Raw genomic sequence first — 23,977 nt, 5'->3', positions numbered from 1 at the left:
CCTCTACCCAACGTATTTTTTGACGAGGAATCCAATGGTGACCTTGAATTTGACCTTGAACATAACCTCGAAGCTACAGCGACCGAAAAATCGATTTTTTAAATGAGAACCCTCATTTTTTATTGCAAATCTGAAAAGAGCGGAAAATTTTACGTTAGAACATGTACTCTTTTATATTTTTTCAAGGTCATTTTCTGAGGCACAGCACTCAAAAAAAAAAAAACTGGTCTCGTCTGCTGGTCTTGTCTACTGGCCTTGAAAAGGTTCTTCGGTGTGCAGGTATTCAGTGTTTATACAGGAGGATGAGAATTGAACCTCGAACTCTTAAGTACAGAGCGAAGCCTCAATGATGGAAAATTTTCTCCTCTTTCGATCTAGACTTTTTAAAAAAATCTTTAAAATGAAGTTTTTGAATTAATCGACTTTAAAGTTTTCCTGGCGATGTTTTCGGAGAAAATAGAAAAATTCAAAAAATGCCGCGCAGTGTGGCACTGGGAGAGTTGATGTGAAATGCCACGTATGTTTGAGCTACGCAATATAACGTCAATAACGTATTTATCGCAAATTTTTCTAAATAAGTAGGTTAACATAGTCTTGTATCAATTGAATACAACACACATAAACGTGTGTATAATGCATGTCTTACACTTGATCATGTTCTAGTAACTTTTTCCCTTGTTTAACTTGCGCAATATTTTAGGTAAAAGTTATATATTAAACTAATTTATTATTAGGTAGTTACTTGGCAATAAATTGGTCGTGATTTTAAAATTTTATAATTTATCCATGTATCTTTTAGGTCATTTATAAAATTCACAATAATATATCATATATCATTTTGCAACTTTTAAATATTTATAACAGAATACATTTTTCAGGTCGAAAATGAATTTTCGGTAGCATCAGAGGATTCAAATTCCAATTCATCCAGTTCTTCAAATTTCTTTAAAGATTCATGTGAAAACAACTCAGATTCTTGTTCAAAATCTTTAAATTCGTGCAAAAAAATCTATAAACCAAAATTTCACTCATCGACGGAGACATTTAGTAAAAACATTAAATGTTCAGAATCAATAGCACAACAAATTCTTCCAAATAATCGATCATGCGAAAATGATGATAAAGCAATTCCAATCAATTCCGAACAAAAGGACTCTTATCTACACAATACATTTTCATTTGCACACAATTCAAATCATGGTTATAATCGAGAATATGTCAATGCAAATTACAGTCGTAAACAAAAATATTTACTGCATTCATTTTTACCCGATCAGACGAAACAAGTTAAAGTTATTGATAAAGTCAATAATTCGATTGTTATCAGTAGAACTGATTTAGTGAATGACGCAAGTAAATTCTCAATAATAATAAGTCCGCAAAACGCAAACACTTATAATTTTAAAAATGCTCAAGAAAATTGGGCAAAAGAAAATATAGTTATAAGAGAAAACAATAAGCAAAACAAAACTTTTAAAAATAAAAATGAAAAAAATTATGTTTCGGGCTCACTGGTTACAAGAGACATCTCGCACCCGAATGGACCAACAATCAATTCAACAGTTATGGTACCTGAAATTTCTCTCGTTGAAAAACACATTCCAGACAGCAAAAATTGTAATAAGTCCTTTATTCCCGAAATTGCTTCACGCCCGTCAACACTTTCACTTGACAAATTTATCATTAATTCTAAAGTATCTGACGTTTCACATGTGCCTCATACTTCAACTTTAAGTAGTCCAGAAACTCCTCGTCCCAACAAATCGTATGGACAAATGTTTCATAATGGTCATGCTTACACTTATCTCGGGCTCAAGTGCTCTACTCGAATGTTTTATTGTACTCTAAACAGAACTCAACCTATGTATGTTCAACATCAGCATGGGATTTCCATGTATTGCAATTGGAAAATATGCGAAGAAATATCGACTACCTCCAAATATGAGCTCAGTAATTATGACTCAAGAAATCGATCTTCTAATTACACTATGGCTGGAGATAATTATGAAGGAATTATTACTCATTCATTACATCGACCAGAAAAGTTAAATAAAAAATGCAAAAGTCTAATTCTCAAGAATAACGATGAAAAAAACTACTACATAAAAGATGATTCTGATATCAGTGTAGATGATGAGAAAGACTACTTATATGTTCGAGGACGAGGTAAGTTTGAAATATCCAATTAAAATAAAAATAGTATTTTTGAAGATGATAGAAATGAAGTAGCCTGTATGCCTTCATTGTAACTTAACTTCATTGTAAATTAACTTTTATTCTATACACACTGGCATACCCAATCCACACGGAAAAGTGATTAATTCATGAAACATTAAACAGAAAAATATTGCACTACGAAAGAGCGTGTAGCTTCGTCAATTGCGAAGACTGCTTATCGTTTTCGAGTGCATGATTGCGTGACATTTGTTGAAGCATTTTAATTTAGGAAAAATTCTGTTAATACATTAATACCAAGATACACATGAAATGTATATTCGTACACTAGTGGTATACACTTATAAACTGTTATGGCTAAGTTTTTCTCATATCCATGTGTTGGGCATCTTTCGTCACCACTGTTGCGCGCGATTTGCGCTCAACATGGGACTGAACCCCCACCATCAATACTTGGCACACTGCAGCCAAGTCAATATACCGGCGGCGTCGGCCACCGCCGACCAACATTTCGCGCTCATAAAACTTGGCCAAAATCGAATATCATTTCATACCAACATGAACTGAAATTCTGTTCACAAAATTTCGGTCGAGATTTCAAACCAAATGTCGTTTTCATTTATGAGCAGAATTTTTTCAGTGTGGATGATTGAAAAAAAACTGTTGCCCAAGCTCTGGAATCCCGATTGCATTACTTTTTTTATCATACTAAATATTGTGATTGGATTGACTGGCCATGCGATTGTGACTTTATTAATGTTGATCTCAGGGGCTCAAAATCTTCAAAAAGTACCCTTTTACACTTGAGTGGAGCAGAGTTTAGAAGAATTGTGTACAATTTGATGTTCACGTCAAAGTATGACAAATTTTAAGAAAATCAATATCTTATCATCGCTAAATGCTGTATTTAAGCTCTTGGAAGAGTAGCAAAAAATTTGTTCAGAAATCTGCGCCACTAGGTGAATGATCTTTTGAAGATTTCGAGAACCTACAGATAAATATACTGATATAGTATTCAAACATTAATAGATTGATATAGGATCGTGTGACCAGTCAACCAGAATATGTAGTATTATAAAAAAGTAATGTGATTAAGCTTTCAAAGCATGGTCAGAAGTTTTTTGGTCAATTAGGCGTATTATGAACATATGGGGCATTCCACGGTTTCTGGGGCCACTTTTCAGTCCAACCCTCTTGGATCTTTGCCAAATTTAACCACATTAAGTAGTAGTAAAAAAAGATAGTTCACCAATTTTCAGCCCTCAAGAGTCCACATATTGCTCTCAGCGCACCTTCAAAGATTGTGAATTTCAAAATTTGACATTTGTATATCGTTGTTTTGAACCCTGTAAAAGACGTAGAAAAAATTCGTTCAACATGTTTTTCGACGTAAAATTTGATGTAGATTTCGAAAAAAATACCAGTTTTACCATTCAAGATCATTTACGCCCTTAAAAATCAAAATTAAGTTTAAAGTCGATACTCAGGGTCGAATCCCACCTTTTTTTGCTTTTTTGATTTTTTTATTCGAATAAACATGACATTTCACATAAAAATAGTTACTTAAAAAAATACCTCAGTTCGATTCTTTTTATTTTTTTTATAAAAGAAGAAAAAAGCGTGATTTTCGCATATTTTTATAATCATTAATGCTCATCATTTCAGGCTATTTCACATAAATAAAATATGCTACAAGGTTTTAGAGGTTAAATTTTGTGAAAGTTTTGAAATATTAATTGTTTTATTGATAGGAAATCATGTAATACTGTAAAATTTCCAATTAAATAGAATAACTGTTTTAAAAATCGTTTTCGACGCTGTATTTGATTTTTTTTTGTATTTTCTGCAGTGAATTTAATATAACAATTTTGTTATAAAAATTTATTACGTGAAATTTATTTCAAATTTTAATAATGATATTGATAGTGATATGTTTTGTATAAAAAAACGCAGTGCCTCTTAATATTACATTTTTATTTACAGAGATCCGAGCAATATTTACATGACTTATAAATTTGGCGAAATTCATGAGATAGTTGATAAGAAATACAGAAGAATCTTATCAAAAATTCATAAAGATTGGAGTAGTCTAACTGTATTTTTAGTGGAATTTTACTTTGTCATTTCAGCGCGCTCAAATGCTAAAAAAAAACTTAAATCGCGTTTTTCTCAAAACAAGGTCTTTCAACGGGACGTTGACGCAATTTCAAGAAGTAATGAACCGATCCTCATGAAATTTTCACCAGACATTCTTGACAACTTAGCTATTGTATGAATTGGGCGTTTTTCAAAGTTTTGATTTTTTTTTATACATTTCAAGAGTATGTTTGTTAAGTGTAACACTTATATCAATATTTATAATATAAACAATAGAAAAAATTTTTTTAAAAACCTCCATTTTTCAGCGTTCTTAAGGTAGTAGATCCCTTAATCAACTGCTCAAATTTTCTGGTAGATTACTCTATATCATATATTGTTAAAGGCGTATCATATATGAACCCATTGACGCTGGGAGGACACGATTTTGACATTTATCTTTGCGTCCTTACCATGTCCCAATGCACATGAGAAAAATTATGAAAACCACTCTATATTATGATTTAGAGGGTGTTCTTTCTAATAGTGGGATTTAAAAATACGTAAATTAAAAATTTATAATAGATTGCAAATTCACATTATAAAAACGTGTTTTTAAGGTCAACTTTTTTTTCATTTCTCTGAAATTTCTCTTCAATCTGAACAACCTTAAATTTTATCAGATTTTTTGAGTGCTCCAGGCCTTCAGATAAAATCATTAAAAATTCTGAAAATCGAGATACGGCGATATGAGCCAATGTGGAACTCGGAAATTTTTTCAGTTTTTTTCGCATTGAAAAACGTAACCTCAATTTTTTTTCAGATTTTTTCAGATTGCCTAACACACTAACGAAACGGTCAAAATTTATTAAAATTTGACAAGGAATTCAAAAAATATAGTTTAAAAGTTTTTTATCGGAACCATCGGGTTCCAGGAACCTTTTTTTTGTTAAAAAAAGCATTTTTCGGCTTTAGGAGATCTCGCTTGCAATTAAAAAATCTGAAAAAAATTCGAGGTTATGTATTTTGATGAAAAAAAAAAGAAAAAAATTTTTCCAGTCTTTTCGAGGCTCTGTATCGTCCTAAAAAAATTATTTCCGTTGAAAAAAGTGGTTTTTTGCTCAGGTAATCAGAAAAAATCTGAAAAAATTTCCGAGTTCTACATTGGCTCATATCGCCGTGCCTCGATTTCCAGAATTTTTAATGATTTTATCTGAGAGCCTGAAGCACTCAAAAAATCAAGGTTGTCACTCAAAAAAATTTAAGGTTGTCCAGATTATTGAAAAATATTTTTATGAATTTTTTCAGATTTTTTAATTATTTCAGGGCTTCAGAATAAATATAAATAGAAAATAAACGTTTATACCGGAAGTTAGGGATAGGAGGGGAAGGAGGTCAAAAATTTTGTTTTTGGGACCTTTTTACCATGTACTATAACATACCAAAAGTGGGTCAAAATCGGTGACATAAGTGCTCACGGTTTTGTAAAAAAGTATTATTTTGACCCATATATTACTTTAAAGTATTAATGATTTTCACATTTACTCAATTTTATAACATAAAATATCCGCTTATTCGTGGTGATGTCATAATATTCGGTAGAAACGATTTTTTACTAATTCGCTATTTGCTGTGTTTTACTTCCTCTTACCTTTAAAAGAAGCTTTAAGATAAGTTCAAAGGCGAGTTTTAAACCAGGAATTCTATTATCATATTTTTAGAAGAAAGCTTATTACATATTGATAGCCCGCAGTTTTTTTCATTATTCTCAAGGTAGAAAATCTGAAAGAATGAAATAATGATTTTTCAGAAATTTTTTTATCGATCTTCATCATTCCGTTTTAAATCTCTGCTAAAATCTATCTCGAAAAAGAGACAATTTTACGAAGAAACACGAAGAACAAACAGTATATTAGTTTATTGTATGTTCGAGATTTATATCAAATTTACCTTGATTTTCTCACTTAAGACATTCATAAAAACTTAAGAAATATTATTGAAAAAATTAGTCGGAGAAAATAAAAAGTTCTTATAAATATGATTCCAGGTGAAGGCAAATTAAAATGTGAAAAATGTGGAATTCGTTGTAAGAAACCCTCTATGATGAAAAAACATTTGAAGACTCATACAAATTTAAGGCCATTTTCATGCAAGCAATGTTGCTTTAGGTAAATATCCTTACATATTTTACCGTACTTACTACAATTAAGAGGACACTACGACGGTGTTTTGAATAAAAAAATACTTTATATTTTTCTTAGAGAGAGGCATATACTCATAGTGCCTCCCTTTAAGGTCATCAGGATTCTTAAAGTTCAATTCTTTAAAAAAAGAAAGCCAGTTTTAAAATCTCTGAAAAGTGGTCAAAGAGGTTTCGTAAAGAAATAACAAAATAATTGAATGAATTAAAAAGTTTTGAATTGGTTTTTGGCATTAAATTTTACTCTAAAGAATTGGGGAACGATAATCAGAGCCCTTTGTAAATTCAATGCGGCCGTCCCATAAGAACCTTCCAGACGCCCGAAATACGACTAAAACATGTTTTCGGGTGACTCGAAGGTTCTTATGAGACGGCCGCATTGAATTTACAGAGGGCTCTGATTATCGTTTAATCCCCAATACGTTCTGAATGTTACAATCGGGAGTTTTCTCTCATAAACATCTCATTTAATAAATTTTTACTTGACTTCGTCGAAAAAATAAAAAATTTGCTTTTTTATGAATGCAAACAAATTTGAATGACATAGCTAGTAGTGTTTTCCATTGAATTGTGCGTAATAAATCCTAACTTTAGACAATATAAATTTAACTTCAAATTTTTCTGACTATTTATAATATCTATCAACACGATTTTCTGTTAGTTACACACAAAAAATCGAAAGTATCCATTATTTTTTCGATGAAAACAAAGTCGTAAAGCTAAAATAACTACTGCATTCGATTTGTAAGACAAAAAAATACGGCAGAAAATTTATTTTTAAAATTATTTTTACTTTCAGGACAAAGTTTGGAATCGGTTTTAAGGTTCACCTAATTTGCTTGTTTTTAGGACCATGTTTTTAAATTACATGCGCTATCGACACCAGTTTTCGCAACTTTTCAAAGATTTGAAACCCGTCTTTCTTTTTGTATAGTTATGAACTTTAAGAATCCCCACGAATTTAACAGGATATTGAAAATGTTTGAAAAAATGAATTACTCTCATGTACACCTTTAACTCGACAATTTTCTTTCGCACTTTTGAGAAGAATATTTCCTCTCCTCTTCAATGATATTTTTATAATTATGAAATTTTGACTTGTAGTGTTCATACAATTATGTCCTTGAACTTATTTTATATGATTCTCATATTAAATTTTGTCTTGCGTTTCGTGGTAAATCATATTTTCTAAAAATGCATTAACGTATTCTTAATATGGCTTAAACGAGCTGTTAAAGCCATATTTCCCAGAAGGTGTACATTTCTTCAGAACATGAACGATTATGGTCACTACTTCAGATGAAATGATAAAACCCATAGAAAGTCACATGATAGCGGTAAAAAAAAAATTTTTTTACGGAAAATGGATTATAGTTCAGGAGCGGCCTACCTTCCCGTAGGAAACTATAGGCGGATGGTTAGAATAAAGTGTTTCCGATGGATTTTAACCCGCTGCATACGAATTTGGTGGTTAATTTTGACTTCGAGTGGTACCATAAGGTTAACCCATTAACGACCAAACTGCTTGATTTTTTTGTTGGTTTTCGCAGCGATTTTTTTTGTAGTTTGAGGCCTTCAAAATGTTTTCTATGGACCTATTTCGATGTAAAATTTAATGCCCTTTCAGAAACTGAGCTCAAAATTTCGATTCTTTGCGTAATAAAAAAGTTATGGCTACTTATACGAAAAAAACGTAAAAGTTTTTGCAAAAAATCAAGTTTCTGATTTTTTTTCACCATGTTACCGTTAGGAAATCACGATATAAATATGATCAGGGGTGATCACGACTATCAAGATATCTCAGGGAATTTTTATGGAATTTTTGAACCACTACTTCAAACAAAAAATAACTTATATTCATATAAAACATAACTCATTTTTACTCGAAAACTACTGAATTTAGAGAAAAAGTGCAAAAAACAAAAGTTTGAAAAGAAGTTCAAAAATTCCATAAAAATTCTCTGAGATACTTTCATAGTCGTGATCACCCCTGATCATATTTATATCGTGATTTCCTAACGGTAACATGGTGAAAAAAAATCAGAAACTTGATTTTTTGCAAAAAATTTTACGTTTTTTTTTCTTATAAGTAGCCATAACTTTTTTATTTTGGTCGTTAATGGGTTAAAAACCCATTTTTTCAAACAAATTACCAAAATGGTCAATATGGATTTTTAAACATCATATTCGTGTTCTACGGAATATTTAAAAGAAAAATGTTTTGTGTAATTTGTCTCTGAAATGCATATGTATCGAGTTATAAGCGATTGAAAATAAAAAAAATCGATAATTTCGTGATTTTCAACCGCGTGTAATATAATAACATGAAAAAATAATAGTTTCAATGTTGTCAGCGCTTTTTATTATTCTTCAGACATCCCTCTATGAAGTCTCACAGTTTTTTTCAAGATTTCTAAAAATTAACTAACGATATTACACAATTTTGAGCCTTCGTATATGATATAGCATTGTCATGGCATGGGAGCGCAGGAGACGACGCGCGTCCACTGTACAAATTTCATACAAAATCGCAATAAATTAATCGCGTAATATCGTTAGTGAATTCTAAAAACTATGAGACTTTATGGAGGGATGTCTGAAGAATACTAAAAAGCGCTGACAACATCGAAACTATTGATTTTTCATGTTATTACACGCAGTCGAAAATAACGAAATTAGCGTTTTTTTTAATTTTCAATCGCTTATTAGTCGATAAATATGCATTGTAGAGAAAAATTACTAGAATATGTTGTTTAAATATCCATTTTCGACCATTTTGGTAATTTGTTTGAACGCATGGGCTTTTAACCATATGGTACAACTCGAAGTCAAAATTAACCACTCAATTCGTGTTCAGTGGGTCAAAATACATCGAAAACACCTTATTCTAACCATCCACCTATAGTTTCTAATGGGAAGGTGCCCGCTCCCGGACTATTGTCTTTGAATGTTTATGCAAGCCAAGCTATGGGTTCGATCGTCTTGTCAAAAGTTGAGACTTGATGAAGTAGCTCTTTATAAAAAATTTAATCTGGAGAAGAAGAAAAATAACTCAAAAATAGAATAAAAATCCGACTTCTAATTATACGTGTCCTCTTAATGTTATCAAAGAGAATCTTTAATCTTTATTAAATGAAAAATTGAATTTTTTCAGTTTTTTGAAAACTTAGGATATCTCTGAGTACAATTAATAAATAAACTATTCTAATATTTTCATATCTTACGATAAGAGTATCAACATTTCATTTTCAGCTTCAAAACTAAAGGAAATTTGACAAAACACGAAAAATCAAAAACTCATTTTGAACATCGAGCTGATTCCAATGATAAATTTATCCGTCCAGATTCTTTCGTCTTTAATAAAGAATTTGTGAGTTCTGAAGATAGTTCTTCTAAAGATGGTGATTTTACTGCTGAAAGTACTTGTAAAAAACCTTATAATGACTGCATGAAAATTCAAGAAGCAGCTAAAAGTTTATTATGTCTCGCTGACACAACAATGGATCATGCAAGGAAACCTACTATCAGGCCATTAACTTATCCTTACGATTCTAACATAAAAAATGAAAGCATTTCTAATGATCATTTACACTCATTAAACGAAAGTTTTATTGAAAAAAATGTAAATTCACCAATAGATTTGAGAATAAAGCAAAAGATGGAAGTGAACCTTAATCATAAATCCGAACCTGCAAAAGTGCATAACAACGAATCTTTTAATCAAAAAATGATACAAGCTTACGTTACAGAACGTCACTTACTTAATGATAAATTAAAAGGCCACTGCAAAACAATATCAGTCATATCAGAAAATTTTCAACCTGATAATATTGATCTACATGAAACTCAGGAACTTACAAATTATAATACTTTTTATCAGCATGATAATATTACAGATTTTGTTGAAAACCACACATCACATCAACCCCTTCAAGAAAAGCCAGATTTACGTAATTCAGTCATTATCAGATCCAATGAAAGTGATGAAATGTTAATGAAAGATGATCCTTCCGCCGTTATCAGTGACCCTATAGAAGCTGATAATCCTGAAATATTATATTATAATAAAAACGAAAACGTGAATGTTAATGAACCGTCTAAGAGTGAAAATTTAATACATAAATTAAATAATTTAACAACTAACCCGAGTTTGTTAAAATCTTCATCGATACAAACAAAATCCCACTTTCTCAAGTATGTACATTTTTTACATTTTAAATCAATTTTCAATATCTCAAATTATTTTTATGTTACACCTTTTATTTACTATTTTCTTTTAATTTTTCAGTAGTGTAATTGTTATTTTGCACACTCTTTCTAATGCATTCTCCCAATGTTATTTCGACCTATTTCACATTAAAAAAGATTCCAATACTTAATATGGCTTAAAACAATCACTGTCCATTTCCTCAAAGACCTTGAACTTCCCAATCGAATTCGGAATTTAAATTCCCAAATAATATGAGAAAAAATCGTCTTTTAGCAAATTGAATCAAATGTCGTAGGAAATCCATTGCCGGATTCAACATGCGACGGTATGTCGCAGGGATATGGTAGACTCGAGTAGTGTACTGGGGCTAGTGTACTGTTATTAAGTGGGCTGATGTGTGCCTTTCTACTAATACCGACTAAAACCAATCCTCTCTTCGCTTGCCCCTGTACAGGCTCTTTTAGATTTTCATTCCTCGTGTTTCGTTTTCTTCGCACTGCATTGTCTGGTCATCTTCTTCTGGTCCTCTCTTCGTTTCTTAGTCTTGTCATGACTATGCTGGTGATGGAGGACATTGCTTGGCGCTCAGCGGCAAGCATGAACCCAACTACCGTCTCGGGCTCCAAGGACCGATTAGTGAGGTGGTGGAGTTGCTTTCTTTCCACAGTAAATCGAAGGCAATGGAAGAAGACGTGCTCGACGTCCTCCACTGCGGCAGAACGGGCAAGAATTTCCCGTGTCGTTTTTCATACGCCATAGATATGACTTAATGAAATCGTAGCCGGACAGGAGTTGGGCGAGGTGGCAGTTTACTTCTCCATGTCTTCTCTCGATCCACGGGGTGACGTTTGGTGAGTCCACCGACCCTTCCTTGAGCGTAGTCATTGAGCCTGCAATTTCTCCAGAGTTCTGGCATGTTTTTCCCTCGCAGCATCCTCGCAATGATGCTTATAAAGCCTTAAGCGCTTGTAAATCAGCGAAAGAACGGGGAGCAGGGTTTAGACTACCGTTCAATCACTTTTGCCATACCTAAGTAAAAACTGAGTAAACTTTAAAGTGTCATAGCTCAGTCAATAAAGGTCGTATCAAGATTTTATAAGTGCTATTTGAAAGGTCTTTACAAGCATTTTACAGTTATATAAATTATGATAGGATCCAATCATTAATTCACTAATTAATTTCAACAAATGAGGGATCGAAAAAATCAGTTTTTCTTGTAGTTGCTCTAACTTCTTACTTTAGTACAAGGTCATGGAGAAACATTCTGAGCCCATCAATTTGTAGGTTTTGACAAGACCTTTAAATCCGTTTAGCTTTAATTACCCTACGTGCATTTCTCGCAAAAATACGGTGGTTTAGCTGGAGAGAAATAATTGATATCATTTTTCGATTCATTTTTCATTCATACGTGCACAGCGTTGTAAATAATATAGGAAAAAATCTTATGTACAAAAAATTTTTGTTTTTGTATGTAGAATATCAAGTAATATTTATGGATCAGATTTTTAGAATATTCATAGTTTTGACTTATCAAAATTTTAGAATTTTAAAAAATATCAGGATCCAGTAAACGGCAGTAACTTCGTGAAAAATGCAAGTAGGACAATTAAAGTTGAATGGATTTAAAGGTCTTGTCAAAACCTACAAATTGATGGGCTCAGAATGTTTCTACATGACCTTGTACTAAAGTGAGAAGTGAAATAGCAAATACAAAAAAAACTGATTTTTTCGATCCCTTATTTGTTGAAATTAACGCTTTAAGGGTCCACTATACACGATGTGAAATGCCCAGTCGGCAACACCAGCTACCTAGTTATATTTATGTTCAGTCTGAAAAATTGGAAATGTTATTCGCAAATAATTTAATTGACGCACATTTCAAATACACTCATTAACATTGTGGTCGAGTTTTATCCAATTCCATGGATTATTCAAAGAGAAAAACGAAAACTACGAATAATCATGATCAATGTTATTTAATAGGTTATGATTATTCGTAGTTTTCGTTTTTCTCCTTGAATAATGCATGGAATTGGATAAAACTCGACCACAATGTTAATGAGTGTATTTGAAATGTGCGTCAATTCGATTATTTGCGAATAACATTTCCAATTTTTCAGACTGAACATAAATATCACTAGGTAGCTGGTGTTACCGACTGAGCATTTCACATCGTGTATAGAGGACCCTTAACTCCCAAAATTGCAATTTTGCGCATAAATGTTTGATCTATTGAAATCCATAGATAAAGTTTAGGGCTGTGCGAGTACTCAAAAAAACTCGACTCGTCGAGTTCGAGTTTTTTCCTCGAGTTCGAGTCGAGTACTCGATTTTTCGAGTACTCGAGTTTTTTCGGGTACTCGCGTTTTTTTCGAGTACTCGAATTTTTTCGAATAATCGAGTTTTTCCAGTACTCGCAATATGTTTAGGTTTTTAGTAAATAAAGGATAAATTAATATTCTCTAGACTACCTCTCTTTGTGTGTACATGCTTATAAGTGTTATATTCGCAGTGGATTGGATTGGAATAAGAAAATAATTTAATAGTACCGGACTTCATCACACTTATAAGCACGTACACACAAAAGGAGGGGTCTAAAGACTGTTAATTCATCATTTACTTACTTAAAACTTAAATATATTACGAGTACTCAAAAAACTCGATTACTCGAAAAAATTTGAGTACTCAAAAAAACTCAAGTACTCGAAAAATAAATCGAGTATTCAAAAAACTCGAGTACTCTAATTTTCCCGACGAGTTCGAGTCGAGTAAAACTCGAAAACTCGGGTACTTGCACAGCCCCAATAAAGTTGATGTTTTTTCTCTAAAACCCTTACTCTGGGGTTTTTGCGTGTGCTCTTTCAGAATGCAAAATATTAACAAAATCATTGTTTATTATGCAAATGAAAAAAAAACGCGATTTTTCGACTTGAAAATATTTTTAAAAGTCGATTTTCGACCTCTTCCTGCTATTGGAGGGCTCTGGAAACCCCAAAAGCCTTGCAATTTTGCTATAAACCTTCGAGAAAAACATTATCGGGATTTTCATCTAGCCCCTTTGCTTCTAAAATGGCGGATTTAGACCATGCAGCTGTATCAAACTTCGACAATTTTTTACTTGGCGGGGGCACGTCTTGGGTATTTTCCACAAGTCGCAGATCTACCAACTTATTTCGTCACTTGTTGACTCATTTTGCACAAGACCAGGATGTGCCCAATAGTTATCTGGGGTCACAGGTCAAACTTTTGGTGATATGGGACTTGCGAGTACTCGTGCGAGCTTGTTTTGCCCCTTTGTACCATTTCAAATTATTCCATGAGTTTCGTCTCACGTGTGTGTGTTGCGCCTTCTCTGTGCTCGACTTGCACACACACGCGAGTACACATACACGGAATATATACGCGTGCGGGGCTTGATCTAGTGCGTCGGTAATGTTGCTCGCGCACGTCCGTACATACCTTCTGCCTTTGCCTTGCTCTGTGTTCGGCTGATACACATATGCGCGCGGGTTCGATCTAATGCGCCGATGTGTGTTGGCCGCTTACATTCACACACACATTCATGCGACAGCGCTTGCCTGTCTCTGTGTTCATCTTACACACATGCCTCTTTACCCGCGAGATCAGGCGTCACACGTGTTAATTTGACGGTCTTATTTTAATTATTATATTTAAATTTTACTATACTTAACGCTAGGTTATTAGTATATAACAGCATCTATATGGTTGGTTGATATTATAAGACTCCTTTTTGGATAGGAGTATTATTTCGTTTATTTAATTGCTAATACTATCTAAGCAGCTTTCTTATCGAGACTGCAGTTAGACAGGTTTCATTTTTGCAAATAATAACCGCACTTGAAGAAACCCTTTTCTCAAATAACTTCACTCAACCTTATTCCATATTGGGGAGATCTGCCGGTTTCAATCGGCTCAGGCAAATTGACTAAATTTCGGATTATTTGTCGCGACAATAATCTGCTCAGAAATTTGTGGTTCTCTAAGGAGAGTAATATCGCAAGTTCAGCTCGCAATAAGGGTTAAATTCAAACCTTTATGACCTCTTGAACAGTTGCCAATTTGCTTACTTCGGCAAATTTAGCACTTGAAAACTCGCTGGAGCGGCTTTAAGGCAGCTACAATTTTATCAGTAGATAAAAAAAAAATTTATAAAAGAAAATACGGGATATAACAATAGTCAATGAATCGTTACAATGGATTTCTTATTCCCATATGCTAAGGATTTAATAATTTTTAAATAACTTTGATACTCCCACAATTTTAGAAAATTGACCCTTTTCCCTATAAGCAGGGAATTCAATGATTTGTTAAGAATGTAGAGGACATTTGAGTCAAGTTGGGCCACGAAGCTGAAATTTCGGAATTTGATAGTTAAAAACACTCATAAGGTTTTTCTGAAATTTCAGCTGCGTTCGTCGAGTAAATTTTTGTATTTTATAATTTCAATATAGTAGTTTTCGATACAAAGGCCATAAGTAACACTTTTTAGCACGGCGTAGTTTAGGGCCCGAGCGCAGCGAGGGTCCTAATAGCAGGGCCCAAAAGTGTCCCCTATGGCCCGAGTATCGAACAACATTTTATAGTACTGTGCAAAGTTCACATTTATGCTCCCTTTTCCGAGTCATGAGTCGCACTTTTGGTAGCGCGAAGTGAGGTTAGCGCACGAGCGCATGCGAGTGTGATGCGAACGCAGCAGTGCCAGAATGTGCGACTTATACCACAGAAAAGCGTGCCATAAATGTGAACTTATGCCATACAGTGCTATAAAAACACTTTTTAACGCAGTTACCATAGGAAAGCGCAAAATTTCTTTAACACTTTTTTGTATATCTTGAGATCAAGATGAGAAATCGTGATCAAATTTCGCATAATTATAGATGAAATTATTACCTTTCAGACGGTATTAGTCATATTGTCGATTCACGAGCATATACTTTGAAGTAATTTAATAAAAAAAAATAAATTCGCATTTGTTTTGTATGTAAACACGACGCTAGAGGTTAGTAGTAGACGAAAATAAATGTGGCCGCACGCGTGTACCACCTATTCATCTAGTCAAAGCAAGTACCTACCTTTCGTTGTTTCTTGAAAGTTACTGATATAACCCATTAAGTCCGGGACGGACACATTTCGGATACTTTTTCAACCGTCGTACTATCGCTGAAAATGTGGTCTGGAGAACTTGCGAGTATGTATATTTTACGCGAAATTTACCGACCATTTCGGATCTGGTGTCAGATTTTCGATATAACAAACAGGTCAAAAGTTATGTGTTGATTTAATAAAAAAAAACGTTATTTTAAAAAAAAATTTTTTCTTCTATTCGAATTTTTACCTGAAAATCTTTTAAATCCTGGCGTCTTCGGTCTTTCTCTTAAAGTTATAACGATTTCAATTAGTGAAATATGATTTGAAGTACAAAAAATGGCGAGTAGAAAACGAAAATATATAAGGAAATTTTTAGAATTTTTAACTCAAAAACGATGGATTTGAGGAAAAATTTTTACTGATGAATGAGTTCGTTGATAAATACTAAGAATCCATCGTTCTTGAGTTAAAAACCCCAAAAATTTCCTAATATATTTTCGTTTTTCAGTTGCCATTTTTTGTACTTAAAATCATAATTCACTAATTAAAACCTTCATAAAGTTAAGAAAACGACCCATGGACGTTTTATTTGTAACAGAGACGACAGAATTTAAAAGATTTTCATGTAAAAATTTGAAAAGAAGAAATAAATTTTTTTTTTAAATCACGTTTTTTTTGATAAAATCATCCATAATTTTTTACCTGTTTGTTATGTCGAAAATCTGACACCATATTCGGAAAGTTCATTAAATTTAGCGTATAACATGCTTACTCGCAAGTTCTCCAGACCCCATTTTTAGCAAAATTATGACGGCTGAAAAAAGCATCCAAAATGTTTACGTTCCGGACTTTATGGGTTAAATTTGGTTACGTCCCCAACGTCCTTGAAGAGCAGTTTTTTTACTCTTCGGTGCGTCGAGGTTTTTACTTTTCCGCAAATTGAGCATGTTATTTGAGTTAGCAAAAATAGTCTCTAGTTAAAATATCAGCTTTCGGGGCTCTAGGGCTTGAAATTGGGCCTCTCAAAAGTCTAAAAGTAGCCGTTTTTACAAAATTTTGCGTATTTTTCAAATCATCATATCTCAGTCAGTTTAAACAGTGATTTCAATAGTTTAATACAATATATCTCCTAATCTTACTTATCATGCATTGATTGAGACAATCTTTTAAAAGAAGTTGCCTATTCCAAAATTTTGGCTAATTTTTCCAATCGTACTCATTCAGCAGAAAATGAAACTATTTTTTGTAAAATTCTTGTCTTTCCCTAGTTTCTGAAAAGATTCCCAATCTATTTAGTATTTAACAGTCGTTTAATAACTTTTCTGCTTAAGGGTCGATAATACCCACCAAGTCGGTATTTAGTTTAACAATAAATCAATCATCTTTAAACTTTGTTATTCAGTTTAGGAGGTCAATACTATTGTGCCTGTAGTCTTGTTTTTACGGAATTTTCTTATGAGCTAAATTAACTTTTTTGGAATATTTTGTTTATAAAGGTTATGAACCCAAAATACAACCATAAATTCAATTTACTCGCAATTCTGGACAATTACGTAAAAACGATAGAGCAGGCATAATCGTACAAAATTTCAAGATAATAGATTCATTATTCATTGAAAAAAATGAGGACAAAATAATTCGGAACCGAATATTGATTGAGTGGACATGTCTGGCCCTAACACAATCTTGGCTACATTTTTCTTTCACGGAGTGTAAGTAGTGAATTCAATAGTTGATTGCAATATATTTTCCGATCTCATTGATGAAGCATTGAACTCGAAAAATTTTTGAAAAAAGTTGATATAGACAGAATTTTGGAACATGTCCTTATTTATACTGATTAAGCGAGTGAATGCCATAATTTATTGCAATGAATTTTTCCACTCTACTTATGAAGCATTGAATCTATTATCAATTTTTCGAAAATAATTGAATTTTTATTATATTTGTATATCCTATAATACCAATCGAATAATTGATAATTAATAATTCGTTGTAATAAATTACCCCATTTTATTAATCAAGCGTTGACTTTCACAAGTTTTCAAAAAAACATTGTGTTAAAAAAAAGCAGTTAACAATAAATTTCCGTATCTAGTTTATCAGGCATGAAGATTCATTTGTAACATATAGATGTGAAATTTGATGTTTAAAGTATAACAAGCTATCTATGTTCATAGAATGGCCCAATAAAGAATTTATATTGCCCAATAAAGATTTTATTTGGTTTTTATTTCCAAAAGCGTTTCAATCTTTTTCCCAGGGGCTGTTTTGGTCCTTAGTGTCTGAAAATAATTCTGTACTCCGATTGACAATTTTATAATAAAACGAAAAATATTGAAAGTCTTTGACAAATTTATTTTTCTATTAATAACTTTTTTTATCGACAGCATAACAGAAAAAACACGAAGCATGTGCAATATATGTAATAAGATTTTCAATAAACCAAGTCAACTCAGATTACACATAAATATACATTATTTTGAAAGACCATTTAAATGCGAAAGTTGTGGAACATCATTTCGAACTAAAGGTCACCTTACGAAACATGAAAGATCTACTCTTCATCACAATAAGGTTGGTAAAACTAATTTCTAGTTCAACTGAATAAATTACATTTGATTATAACGAAAAAAATCAATTGTTTAATATAAAGTTAATATTAACAAGGAGATTACCTAAAGTGCGGGTGATCAATCCTTACCAAAACTTTTTTGTGTCGTCCTGGTACCCAATCCTGAAGCCTAGTATGCTGAATTTGATCCCATGGAGCCTTCAAGTCATTTTTATTATCATTTAAATATAATTATAAGCGTTAAATGAGGAATAAAAGATTAATTTGGCTTCTCTCATCTATTTTACTTATAGAACCTTTTGCCCATCACGATAACTATAATCATATGTTCCTCATCCTTAATATCAATCATATATACCATTAAAAGTTTATACAGTATAATGCATTATCAACAATCTAATTTTAACGCGCATTGACAATGATCTCGATGATGAAATTGACTCGATTTGACGCATCTTTCATACTGCAAATGGTATACATTTGCAAATGTATTCAAAACGACCTAAAGGGCCCAAAGAAATCGTAAATAACTCTTGTTTTGAATTACTTTTTAAAAAAGAGTACTTTGTGATCTTATAAGCTTGATTAAGATACACGAATGACTGTAGTCCAAGTATACATTTAAACAATAGATGTTTTTCTGTCATTTCAGGAGTTACGTTTAAGAGGAGTTATACACCCATTTTTCCCTTATATTATTTTTATAATATAACGTGCGGTTTCTAGACAATCTACCGTTATTACATAAAACTACACTTCTGAGCTCTCCAAAATGTGAAAAAAATATACATGATACGCTTGTGCCTCTAAAAAATAACTTATTTTTGCTATCTGTGCATTTCTGCACTGTGCGCAAAGTGCAGACCAGACTTTTTATGGTAGAGAACTCTAGGTCAAACCAAAATCTTCAGAAAGATGCTCTCCGTGGATCGAGTTTTGTGGAATTTTGATTTAGACCTTTATTTCATTTCTATCATTCCATATTGTTATGTAATTAAACAAGACACGACCACTGTTAATAATAAAGTGTTTATTGAGTATAATATATAAGTATGATTTGAGGTACAACGTCGTCGGCTTTACACGTTTACAGTCGGTACGCGCCACGTGTGCTTGCGTCCGTAGTCGTATACAGTCTGGCGAGGTGTTCACACATTAGCTTGCTATCGGAGCTCGCTGTGTATCTCCTTTGGAAAAGCCAATACATTACAATTTTCTCCCTCTTTATGAGACATGCCTCATGTCTGCGCGCTTTTCCGCCAGTCGTAACGACCTTCTAGTAATTGCTTCTTTGGGTCGAGTTTTCTCTGGTTTGGGCTTTTCAGTGTCTATATTATCGTTTTCCGTGTATTTCAATATTTGATCGACATGCCCTTTCCAGAATTTCCCAGGAGAAACCTCGACCCTGAAGTTTACTGGGGATAACTGCGCCGTGATCGTACCAGGCGTTCTTTTGGTTTTACTGGTCGACAGGTCATCGACCCATACTCTCTCCCCTATAGAAAATGTCACGTTTCGCGAACCTCCCTGATGTAAGACTTGTTGCAGTTGCGCATTTTCTATGTTATCCGACACGTTGGGTTTTAAACAATCCAATTTTGTGTGCATTTCGCGTTTGAACATCATCCATGCCGGCGACCGCCCCGTAGAGCAATGCTCTGTACATCTATAGTCGAACAGGAATTTGCTTACGGCATCGGGTAACTTTTTGCCCGATTTTATCATTTTGGTAACCTTATTTTTAAATGTTCTGACAAAATTTTCTGCTGCGCTATTTGAGGCTGGATGCCCGGGCGCTGTAAATGTGTGTTTTACATTATTTTCTTTAGCGAATAATTTAAAGCTTTCGCTTGTATATTGCGGCCCGTTGTCCGTTACTAAATGATTCGGCAATCCGTATCTAGCGAACAGCGTTTTGAATATTTCTATTGTTTTGTTGGCCTGTGTATTCGACTTTATGTCTATTACTTCAGGCCACTTACTGTATGCGTCAATTACGATTATGAACATATGGCCTTCCAGTGGTCCCAAGAAATCACTGTGTATCCTGTTCCAGCACTTCGTCGGAGCCGGCCACGGATTTAAAGGAGTTTTTGGTGGCGCTGTACGTTCCCGCATACAAACTTTACATGCCGCCACCAATTCCTCTAGGTCCGTGTCGATTTTGGGCCACCACACACATGACCTCGCACACATTTTCATTTTTACACTACCAAAATGAGATTCATGTAACTCCGACAGAACTTTTTTTCTCAAGTTTTCGGGAATTATCACGCGTTGACCCCAAAGCAAGCAATCTTTTTCGATGAATAATTGTTCTCTTTTATTAAAATAGTTAAATTCGTTTGCGGTTAAATTTTCTTTTATGGGCCATTCATTTCTTACGTAACCAAGTATTTTATGTAATGTTTTGTCTTTTTTTGAATTTACCGCGATATCATTAGCAGTTAATATTTGTAGCTCATGTTGGATAAGATTAATTGCTCTGAATTCTTTTTCAAATATTTTTGTCTTATCGCTAATTGGCAGTCTCGACAACGCGTCGCAGTTGCCATTATTTTTCGTGTTTATATACTCTATGTCGTAAGTGAAGTGTGACATGAAGTAAGCCCATCGTTGCAGCCGGCTCGCTATTGTTAATGGGATTTCTTGATTCGGTCCGAAAATGTATTGTTTGAGAATTATTTAAACAAATAATAAAAAAGGATGGGTGCATGATTAGGTCTAAACAAAAAGTAACACTGCATTGATGACATAAAATTTCTTTTCACTATTTTCTTTATTTTCACTCAACACTATTAATTAAACAAAAAAACTGAGTCTATGTTTCAAAAGTTAATGACAATAGCAATAAAGTTGTGTACACTGACAATGATTTTAATACACAATGAGTCTTCAGTTATGTGAGTAGTAACATGAGCAGTCGACTTGAAGCGAGATTACATTAATTCACACTTCCTTTCTGTGAGCTGTTGCACTTGAGACGTGCAGCACTTCTCTTGAGCTTACAGCGAGCTGAACTTGACTTATGAGCGACCGGAGCACAACGAAGAGGTTAAACTAATCCTCTCGTTGCATGTGCGAGCAGCCGGATGAGTTGACCAAGATCACGTGAGATTGCACATGGCAACGTGTAACCTCACTTTCTCCTGTCGTGTGCTCGTGCGACTGAGAAGCTCCAAAATAATCCCGAGAGTTGCGTAGATGATAAAAAGATCCCACCAGGCCTGTAGTAGACATTATTGGTCTTCATTTGCGGCCTGGATGGTGTCTTTACCTGGTCGCAATCGATGAGTTGCCTCCGATTCGCAGACGAGATGATGAGTTGAGCCTTGATGAGTGTGCCGATGATAGAAGCTTGATAAGTCCTGGTCGAACTGCTTGGCGCTTGTCGAACGAATTGGAGCTTGTCAAGTTGGTGAGATGTCTTAGAAGATGATGATGATGCTCGAAGTAGCTTGATGACGTCGGGAATATTTTCACAGTTGAAATCGTAGTCGCACGAGACACACACGAGATGTGGATTCGCCGAGTGCAGAGACGAGAAGACCGGGTACGCGAGCAATGCGCAGTAAGCAGAGATGCCGTCGGCACGTGCCGCGGCGCGACGCCATCTCTCGCTTCACAGTGAGAGTTACGCGCACGTCTGCACACACGTGAACGTGTGTGAGTACAGACATGCGTGTGTTCTGCCTTGTTCGAATATTCTCGAACATGTATACTAACGGTTTATGATCTGTTTTCAGAATTACTCTTCAACCGTATATGTAATCATAAAATTTTTTGAACCCGAAAACAATAGCTCCGGCTTCCTTATCGATAATAGCTCTGTTGAGCTCTTTTTCTGGTATTATTTTTGATGCAAACGCAATCGGTCTTTCGTCACCGTTCGGGTAACGGTGTGACAATATAGCGGAGAGGCCGTATTGCGATGCATCACACGCTAATACAAGTTCCAGTTTTGGATCGTAATTTACCAATACATTGGCCGACGCTATTTTTTGTTTTAGCCACTTATACGCATTATCGCATTCATCACTCCATGCATACTCGGTATTTTTCGTTAATTCGTACAATGGTTTGAGCCGGGATGCTCGATCAGGCAAGAATCGCTCGTAATACGTCACAAGTCCTAAAAATGACAGTAGCTGTTTTTTATGTTTCGGTATTGGTGCATTTACGATAGCTTCGACTTTTTTTTTCGACGTACATAATTCTCCTTTACGGATAACAAAACCTAAAATTTCTAATTCTTCTTTCATGAAATCGCATTTATTAACGTTTACTTGAAACCCGTAATCTTCTAATCGCCTCAATACCGAATACAATGTATCTATGTGCTCTTTTTCATTGTTACCCGTGACGTATATATTGTCTAAATAAACAGCTATTTGCCCTTTAATGTCGCGTAAACAATCTTCCATTATACGTTGGAATTCGCCCGGGCCCGACGTGACTCCTTCCGTTAATTTTGTGTATCTGAATAATCCAACTTGCGTAATAATTGTTAGCATATCTCGCGAATCGGGGTGGATCGGTATTTGCATATATGCGTGTGTTAAGTCGATTTGCGTTACTTTTTCACCGCCTTGCAATTTTCCGAAAATTTCGTTAATCGTAGGTAACGGGTGTTTATTAATAATTAAGCACGGATTTACCGTTAATTTGAAATTACCGCATATTCGTATTTTCTTATCGCTCTTAATGATGGGCACGATAGGTGTTGCCCACTCGCTCGTTCTTACTCGTTCAATGTGTCCTAATTGTTCAAGTCGCTTTAATTCTAGCTCGACTTTTTCCCGTAGTGCGAAGGGAACGTGTCTTGGTTTGCAGGCTTTTGGTATTGCATTTTCTTTTAAAGTCAATTTGATCGCGCCTTGATTGAAACACCCGGTTCCCGGACCGAATAGTTTAGGAAATGCAGTTGTCAATTTTGCTGTTAATGGATCAATGTTAGTTTTTATATTGTGCGTAGTGAATAGCGGCCACAGCCCAAAAGCGTGCAGCCAAGACCGACCTGCCAGCGTCGCGCCTTTCCCTGGCAACACTATAATGTCTATCTTATACGATTTATTTTTGTACTGTACAGTCAGTTCACGCATTATACCTATTGGCTCAACGTTGAGGTTGTACGCATTTAAAGAGAATGACAATGTACAAATGTTTACTTGCGGAAATAATTTTTTTCGCGTGTCATCTGAGATGATGCTCCAAAATGACCCCGAGTCAATTTCCATATCAATAGTAATCGCGTTTACGCTTATATGTAAGTACATCGGTTTTCGAGCGGCTTCTGCGCCGTCGATGTTATTGATACTTACAAGGAGAGCTCTCCAAGTCCGGGTCACCGATTGCCCTGAAAATTTTTTTGTGATCTCCTAGTACATGATGATGATCCCCCATATAGTTAGTTTGATCCAATGGGCCCTATAACAATACTTTTACGCATGGTCAAGATTTGAATATTATTTAACGATAATAAATACCATATAATAGCCTATCATGGTATCAGGCTTAAAACAGTGTAACCTTTCACCCTCGGGACGCGAGCAAATGGTTTGGCGAGATCTTCATGTGCTGTAAACGAAGGAGGAAAGTCTGGGTGTCGAAAGAATCTACTCGATCATGTATA

General features: G+C 34.2%; 1 protein-coding gene across 2 annotated transcripts in view; it reads left to right on the top strand.

Annotated features, from left to right (window-relative positions):
- The window catches only part of LOC106658080 (zinc finger protein 40), a 45,608-nt gene that overhangs the window by 13,057 nt on the left and 8,574 nt on the right, over positions 1-23,977 (top strand). Inside the window, exons 3-6 of one of the 2 annotated variants that reach the window (XM_014379899.2) lie at positions 879-2,166; positions 6,299-6,419; positions 9,704-10,645; positions 18,161-18,347. In XM_014379899.2, the coding sequence (XP_014235385.1) occupies positions 879-2,166; positions 6,299-6,419; positions 9,704-10,645; positions 18,161-18,347 (2,538 nt within the window). Of the gene's footprint in view, positions 1-878; positions 2,167-6,298; positions 6,420-9,703; positions 10,646-17,266; positions 17,345-18,160; positions 18,348-23,977 lie in introns of those variants that run through there. The other variant, XM_023459356.1, reaches the window with a different exon arrangement.

The sequence above is a fragment of the Trichogramma pretiosum genome, unplaced genomic scaffold (genome assembly GCF_000599845.2).
Source record: "Trichogramma pretiosum strain Unisexual culture from Peru unplaced genomic scaffold, Tpre_2.0 scaffold137, whole genome shotgun sequence".
Classification (NCBI taxonomy): domain Eukaryota; kingdom Metazoa; phylum Arthropoda; class Insecta; order Hymenoptera; family Trichogrammatidae; genus Trichogramma; species Trichogramma pretiosum.
Note: the sequence above shows the minus strand (reverse complement) of the source record. Positions and strands in the feature narration are given on the sequence as shown.